The sequence below is a fragment of the Epinephelus moara genome, chromosome 13 (assembly GCF_006386435.1).
Source record: "Epinephelus moara isolate mb chromosome 13, YSFRI_EMoa_1.0, whole genome shotgun sequence".
Lineage (NCBI taxonomy): Eukaryota > Metazoa > Chordata > Actinopteri > Perciformes > Serranidae > Epinephelus > Epinephelus moara.
The window spans coordinates 25,368,427-25,376,722 of record NC_065518.1 but is presented as its reverse complement, the minus strand read 5'-3'; the positions used below and the strand labels follow the sequence as shown (position 1 = coordinate 25,376,722).

Below are 8,296 nucleotides of genomic sequence, written 5' to 3'. Positions count from 1 at the left end.
CGGCAATAAGAACTTGATAAGAAATGTCCCACAAATTGCGCCCCCCCCCCCCCCAAAAAAAACCCCATACAAAAAACAAACAAATAAACAAAAAACAATACAAAACAAACAAAAAATACTTAGATTTAAAAAATAGGGAAAAAAGAAAAAGATGGGGGAAAACTATATCAATTATAGTAATTATTAATACATTTTTATTAATTATGTTACAGAATTATTATAATTTGATAATGTTTGGAATACAATGATTAATGCTCTTGTAAAGAAATAGGAATGTTTACTCATCTTGTCTGCCTTTTCTTTTCCCCTCCATTCAAGGTCAGTTGAGTGGAAAATGGATAATAAGACTCATCGATTTATTCCCACTGTAATGTGTGTGGCTGTGTGTGTGATTGTGTGTGTGTGTCTGGTGTCTGTGTGTCTGTGTGTGCCTTTGTGGGTCTATGTGTGTATGGATGGGTGAGAGTGTATAGATAGCTTGGTGTGTGATTGTGTATCTCTAGGCTTATGCTAAGATACGCATGTATATGTGTAAAGCATTTGTACTTTGTATTATATTGTCTCTGTTTTGTCTTCTATGTGTGTTATGATTTTTCTCTTGTGAAAAATGAAAAACAATAAAAAAAATAATTATACAAAAAAAAAAGAATTATTATAATTTCTTTTAGCATTCTCTCTTGGTTATTTCCTTGATTTCCTTGTTTGTCATTGTTCTTTTTGTTTTATTTTATTTATTATTTATTTTTATTTTATTTATTGTATTTATTTGACTTATTTATTATATTTATTTTTTTATTTTGTATTTATTCTTTATCTAAATTTTCTTGTTTTTTTTTTATTTTTTTTTTACTATTTTCTTGCTTAATTCTTTCTTTTTTTTGGTCATTTCGTATTTCGTTTCTCATTGTCTTCTTCCCATGTTTTTTTTTTTAAAGAAATAAAGCCAATTTGCTGAGGTTTCAAAAAGATAAGAGGCTATTTTAGTTTTGTAGTTCCACAACACGTTTACAAAAAGACTACAACTCACACAAGGCCTTTCCTATCATATGATAGCTGTGTGTTTTGTCATGTGACCTTGACACCGCTCAGTCAGTACTCGGTTTCCCTTTTCGCAGTGCCACAGGCTCCAAACTGAAAACACTTCAGTCCTCCTCAAAACGGACCTCCACATTTTACACGTATGACTTCACGGCTGTGAAAATAAACTCCGGCTCGTGCTCAGTTGAGTTTATCTGCGTGTCAGGCTCCGTACAACTCCTCCATGTCCCACTGTGGTAGACTCACAGCCCCAGCGGCTCCCCGGCAGGCCTCTCTGTTCACCGTGTGAGCATCAGTCCTCACGCCGCGGTTGGGTGGGTCCAGCTCGGCCACAGAGGCAGCATGGGCCCGGTGCATCGCTAGCCTCCGCTCTGAAAGCTATCACACCGGTGGGAAACAGTTTTAGCTTGGATGTCACTGCTACCGGAGTTTGTCTGTCAGAATGAACGGTGAGTTTTGTTGTGTCATCACTCTCCCACAGAAACACAACATGTCTAATGATGCATGCAAGAGGAGGCTCAGTCACTTGTTAGTGCTCTCTGTGTCCAGACAGTAAGTTGGGGGATTTCTGCTGACATGTTAACTGCACTGCAGCCACTTCCCTAATGTTATTATCCAGCAAATGGCCATTATGGTCTGTCAAACATTAGTGAGTTAGTGGATCAAAGAGAAAATGAAAGCATTTCAACAGCAGTCAACTGCAAACTGGAAAACACATGAGAGTTTGCCAAGTTAACATGAGAAGCAGTCATGGTGAGGGTGTAAGCAACCTTGAGATTACACAAGTGTAGTTATGACAAGCTCATGTAAACATATGGGTGGAGTAAAGTGACTGCTCCTGCTTCCACCCGTCTACAGCTGTTTAGATGCCCTTCAGCAAAGCACATGGCTGGGTTGACAGCTTGTACAAGATTGTCAGAGAACTAAAAAACTCCTGTTTTTATATCTACAAAAATATTTAACAATATAATCAGAGAAATCCTGAACAGTAAACATTAAAATACCAGATTGTGTCACTGCAGTTGCTAATATGCATGAATGGATTACTGAATGAGCCTACTAGGCACAGGTCCAGTGGCCCAAAGTGTCAGGGGCCCCCCTTGGCCTTCACCTGCAAAATGTCAGTGAAATAGACATGTACCAGTCAAGGAGAGACTCAAAATGAACACAAAAATATGCAAAGGAACTGCAAAGAGGCACAAAATATCTACTGAAAGGGGCAAAAAACCCCAAACCAAAACAAAAAAAAGACACAAAATGACCCAAGAAACCCACAAAATTACTTCAAAGAGACACAAAAAACTACAAAATATGTTTCAGGACTACATAGAGAAGCAAAACAACAACAAAAAAACCCAACACAAAATCTGTGTTTCTTGCACCTATGTAGGAGAGGTGGTGGGGCCTTTTGCATATCTGTGCCCAGATCTGTGTTTCTCACAATCTGCCCTTGCTAACATGATGAATTAATCATTTGTCATGTCAATAAAATGTCAGCAAATGGTGAAGCATGTCCATCACTGTGTCCTCAGAGGCTTAAAGCTACTCTTACCTTTCTTGCATTTCACACAGCACTTAGAAAAAACATCCACAACTCCCGCCTCCCTCCAAAGACCTACTCCCCCCTCCTCCATTACGTCCTCATTATGTCTATGATAGACGTAGGGGTTGGCAAGGTAACGTTAGATACACGTAAGAGGAGGGCGAGTGTAACGTTACAAATGCAATCCCGGAGTTTTAAAACTCAACCGGAGTCAGTGATGACTGATGAGTTTCAGAATAAGGTTACAGTGCTAACGTTAGATAGTAGCGTTAACGTTTCTAGTAAGTGGAAACGCACAAGGAAGATAACGTTAATGTTTCAGAGGCTACGCTACAGTAGGCTAATGTTAGCTATTAGCAACTGGATGCTGTGTTGTCATATAATGTCCTGCACTGTCAAACACAACCCCCAAGTTTTGAAACTTATTCGGGGTCAGTGATGACTGATGAGTTTTATAATATAACGTAAACGCTAACGTTAGATAGTACTGGTGACTGGCAACAAACAAGGAATAATACAGAGGCTCAGGCAACGTTAGGCTACAGTAGGCTAACTGTTAGCAACTGGATGCATTCGGTCCGAATGCAATGATTGGCTGGAGTTTTCTTAGAACCATATGAGAATGGTATAATTATGAGTTTTTATCTCTGGTGGAATTCACTTACATTTTATCGTGCCATCAGCTTATTAATAGCATTTTAACCTAAACAAAGAAAAGCGTACAACTTCCAGAAAGGTAAGTGTTGCTTTAAGTGATGCCTTCAGATGTCTGACCCACGGTCTATTGCTATTTATAATAATATCAAACAGAGAAAAACAGCAGATCTTCCCATTGAAGAAGCTGGAACCCCAATTATTTTACCAAAATTGTTTCAGATTGTTTTTCTGTACATTGTTTAACGTAATCTTATTGTAACTTTGTAACAGACTCGTCATAGAAGGTCACTATAGAAATACTATAAGAAAAACAGAGAGGTACATACAACATACCTAAGCAGTCAAATGTATTTATTTATTGGTTTATTTATCAGGGACTCAGTCTGTGTGTTTGTTTATGTGCTGGATTGTAATACAGGTGAGATTTTTCGTGCTGTAGTGATTCACAAAAAAAGGTTTCTCCCTTATAAACACACTGTGTTTATAATCAGTCTGTGATAGCCACGGCTTTCTTCAGCAGTTCATTTCCTCCCTCTCCTCTCTGGCATGCATAATTAATACAGGAACAAGCAATGACCGGGTAATTGATTTTCTTAATCCACCAACAAACCAAATTTGGGTCATTTCCTGTGTTTGTCTGTTTCCATCTGCAGGCACTCAGCAGAGTGATACAAAGAGACAGAACCTCCTGGAGAGGCTGCTGGATGCTGTCAAACAGGTGAGTCACCCCATGTCTTCACAGTCTGTAACATGGGAGACAACATAGTACCAAACTTTATTGAAAAATCTGCTAGGGCCTTTGCATGGTCAAGAAATCAGCTCACCTCAGAAGCTTGTAATGTTGGGAATAATCTTTATACTGGAACAAGGAAATTATTTAATACTGGTTTGTGGTTTCAGAATACCTTCTAGTTCCTTTATCTACCGTGTACAATTTAAGGAGTGTTATCTTTATGATGAATTGAGTGCAAATGTTGTGTGAAGAAGTACTGTGCCCAAATAATCAGGCTTGACCTTACTAAACTCCACGTAGTTCCTGTTCAATCCTGACCTGAGCTTCACCCATGGCATTAGATCTGGGCCAGATCACGATTAAGAACCCAAACTTCCTCGTGAACAATGAATAAATAAACTGAAAACACTTATTACATGCCAAAGTCAACTGTGATCTTTTAAATGTGGTAACAGACGTTTGTGGCAACACAGTCCATACATTATACGTGCATTACACAGGCTATAAGGTCAGCAATTTAAAAAAACCAAAAAAAAACCTGGTGAGATTCATGCCCGAGGAAATTTTGAGAAATTTCAGCCCACTCAGGTTTGGACAGACACCAAAAAGTAGAATTTCAGTGGTTTCAAAAAGTCTGTGAATAGGGAAAGGAATTGATAAGACTTTGTTCTGGTCCTGTTGTTTATCAGTTACCTTGTTGATTCTTGATCAGTTTTTTTGTGTGGAAATAAAGTAGGCCTACACAGGTTTTCAACATCAACACAGCTGTTTTATAATCTCTGTGTCTGGACACAGTGTAGCCGTTTGACGAGATTAAAACAGAGGATATTTACCCACGGTAATGGACGTGCTGCTCGGTTGGGAAGCAGTAGAGTGTCAGATACATACCATTCAGCCCATGTTGCGTAGAAAGATGATACTTGAAATCTGACATATTACAGACATTACAAGCAGCGTTTGTGAAAAAAAAGCCATGCTTTGGACTGTTTCTTTCTCTTGGCCATGACTCCTTATTGTTGCCAGTTTCAAGCAGCATAGACACATGAGTATAATGTCATCGTTTTGCAGTTTGGAACTGCCCGAAAAACATGTTGGCATTGATATAAGGAATTGATAAGCTCCGAGGCATACAATCTAATGAATTGGACAATATGTAACCAGTTCTCGGATTCCTATCCCTATCTCTGTTTTTTTTTTTTTGTTTTGCTATTGTGCAAGGGAACATATCATTTACTGATGTGGTTTGACAGGATGTCCATACATAGAGGGAAAAAAACAGAAAGTAGGGACTATGTGTACAGAAGTGTGGCTGGCCTGTACTATGTATGATATGAACATTTAAAAAAAAAAAGAAAACTTGAGCCACTCAGTCAGGAATATCCTCACAAATACAAAGCCACAAACAAACAAAATACATACACACAGAGAGGGTAGAGGGTGTACTGTTGGGTATACTTGTCAGTCCATTACAATCCACTACTCTTGAGGTACTCGAGTACGGGGCTTCAAGTTCTGACGAATATTTGAGTTTTATTCTTATTAGAGAACCTTAACCTTTCTAAGTACAATACATTCATCAAGTCTGTTATCCACACATCATATTTTGGTGCACAGTCTGACTTCCACATAAGAAGAATAAGTTTGATTGCCATAGGTAACATAGTCATGTCACCTCGGACAGCGACGAGTGGTTTAAGTTCCCAGTTCTTCTCAAAGGCTTTAGAGAAACACTGATGTACACTCAGTTAAGGTTTTAACAGGAAATGAAAACTGAGATCAGTGCTGTGCATCAGAGACATTTTTAACCCTAAAGATTAAAAAGAGCCTCAAGTAACAGAGCCATAAGCTTCCAAATAGAGGCTTCTCATGATGTGTCAATGCAGGCTTTGCTCCTAACTTACCAGCTATTAGCCAAATGATAGGCTGCTAGGTCACATACATCAGTACTGTTCATAAAGAGACTGTGTTTATTCTGTGGCTACTTGAGCGATTTAGGCTCCTTGAAGTCTTAGAAATGTGCTCACTGTGCAGTGTGCACTGGAGTAAAGTTTGAACCTGGCAGGCAAACACTGGAGAAAGAGGTATTTCATAGGCGGCTATTATCATTCCCTTCATATCTTTCCAGTGCCAAATCCGCTTTGGAGGAAGAAAGGAGATTGCCACGGACTCAGACAGCAGGTAAGAGAAGCTGCCTGTTACCAGGAAATTCTTAAGTTATATATCTGTGTTTATTTAGCACCCAGGAGGCTGTTTGATTCGTGTGCGTAGTTCCAGGGGACTTGATGGGGTGGTGCTTTAAGCTCTGGTATCTTAACCTTCTGCCTCCTCTGCACAGTGAGCTGGCGATATGCCCAGCTTGAGGATCGATTTCTTTCCTCTGCTATGTAATAAATGACCTTATTTTTCGGGGTTGAGAGCTTTACAATATTTTCCTTAAAATATAAGCAAAAAGAATGTGTTTATGACAAAAAGGAAAAATGGGGTATGTATGAAAAATTATGTATCAATCTTGTTTCATTAGAGCTTTATGCTGTCAATATTTCATCAAAATTTCATATCCTGTGCTGCTCAGGTCTTTTTTTAAGGGTTGTAGCTACAATTTTTAGACACAAGTTACCATTTACTGTCTTGTTGATAAAGGGTTCTTCAGTGGCATTATAAATAATCGTATGATGAAGCATATATTCATATTCAGAAAACATGATCGTGGACTGTTTGGAACCTAGTGGTTCATCTTTTATCCGAAACTCTAAATAATTATACTTCTATCAGGTTTTAAAGTGTGCCCATAAATTTAAGTGGCATATAAACATTTAAGGGGTTCACATACTCCACTAAGTATCTTGTCTTGGTCTCTGCAGGGTGATCTGTCTGTGTGCCCAGTTTGAAGCGGTGCTGCAACATGGTCTGAGGAAGAGCCGAGGTCTGGCTCTCACCGCTGCTGCTCTCAAGCAGGCTGCAGGCTTCAGCTCCAAAACTGAAGCAGGTACGGTGCTTAACTGGCTGCATGGTCTGTTAAACTCGGGTCTAGAGTCGAAAATCAAGGCAGCAACTTGACTTTAACCTCCAGCCTTTACCTTGGAAAAAGCAGAGCTGGGAATGCTAACCTTGCTACAGGGGAGCTTGGCTTGTTATTTTAAAAGTCATGGAGGATTGGAGGACACAGGTGTGTCACAGGAAAGCTCAGAGCTGTAGGATAACCACATGCACACACATACACACAGACACAACCTGGCTGTGAGACCAGATGGTTAGACTACAGACAGGCTACAGTTCAAAATGACATGCACAGGAAGGTCTCTGCCTCCCTGTTTCACTCTCCCAGTTGTGCTCACCTGTCTGTCTTTAAACCTCTGTGTCTTTGTGTCTCTCTGTGGTGGGCGGCACACCTGCTGCGGCATGTCACTCATAAAAAGTACATGTTGCCATTATAAATGCATGTTGTGTGCTCGAGCATTATTCAGACGCACAGACGTTTGTTTTAAATTCCAGTCGACATCCTAGAGATGCCAAACAGCCTATGGCATGCTGAACCATGGGAAGATGAAATGAGAGCTGGTAAATGCAGAAGACATCTGGGATATTGATGTAATGGTGCAGCCATAAAAAGACAACTTGGCTGAATATTTCATTCAATATAATATAATTAATATAGCTGTTATGAATAGTTGGAATATGCAGATAGATAATATACAGTATGTGATACAGTTGCACAAATAGGTAACCTCCTTTTTCCCTCTTCTTATTTTCAGGCTTCTTTTTTGACATTTAATTGAAATGTTTTGCAAGAAAGGAGTCTTTAGCTGTCTTTATCCCACAAGTTTCTTATTTTTATTTGTTGCTGCTGAGATTAGCGCTCTAATGCAGTTGTTCCCAACCCTATTTGTCGAGATGAATTGAGTACCCCTGCACTGACATCACCCATCATGTTACAAATCTGTGAATTTGAATTGATTTTGAACTGGATATTATTTAACTACTGATGATATAAAAGTTTATATAATAGTGGAGGTTACGATGAAATTTCCATACAGTTGAACTGTCAATGTTTAGGTTGGTTTGGTTAAGTTTGCATTTGTAATTTTACCACATGGTGTGGCAGAAACTGCACGTTTTAATTATGAATCTATTTCTTCATTACTTTTTGCTAACTATTTCAACCATTTATTAATTACTAAAGTGTGTTTAAGAGGCCGTTTACACGTACACGGTGATTTTGATAAACGGAGACATCTTCCTTCGTTTGTGCCCTTCGTTTACACGCAAACGGAGATTTCTCCCCTGAAAACGAGTCTTTCTAAAAACTCCGGCCAGAGTGGAGATTT

General features: G+C 39.1%; 1 protein-coding gene across 1 annotated transcript in view; it reads left to right on the top strand.

Moving 5' to 3' along the window:
- Positions 1-1,072: 1,072 nt before the first annotated feature.
- The window catches only part of snx29 (sorting nexin 29), a 199,311-nt gene continuing 192,087 nt past the window's right edge, over positions 1,073-8,296 (top strand). The window contains exons 1-4 of the mRNA XM_050060227.1: positions 1,073-1,487; positions 3,892-3,956; positions 6,097-6,149; positions 6,833-6,957. Of these exons, the coding sequence (XP_049916184.1) occupies positions 1,481-1,487; positions 3,892-3,956; positions 6,097-6,149; positions 6,833-6,957 (250 nt within the window). The 5' untranslated portion in view covers positions 1,073-1,480. The remainder of the gene's footprint in view (positions 1,488-3,891; positions 3,957-6,096; positions 6,150-6,832; positions 6,958-8,296) is intronic.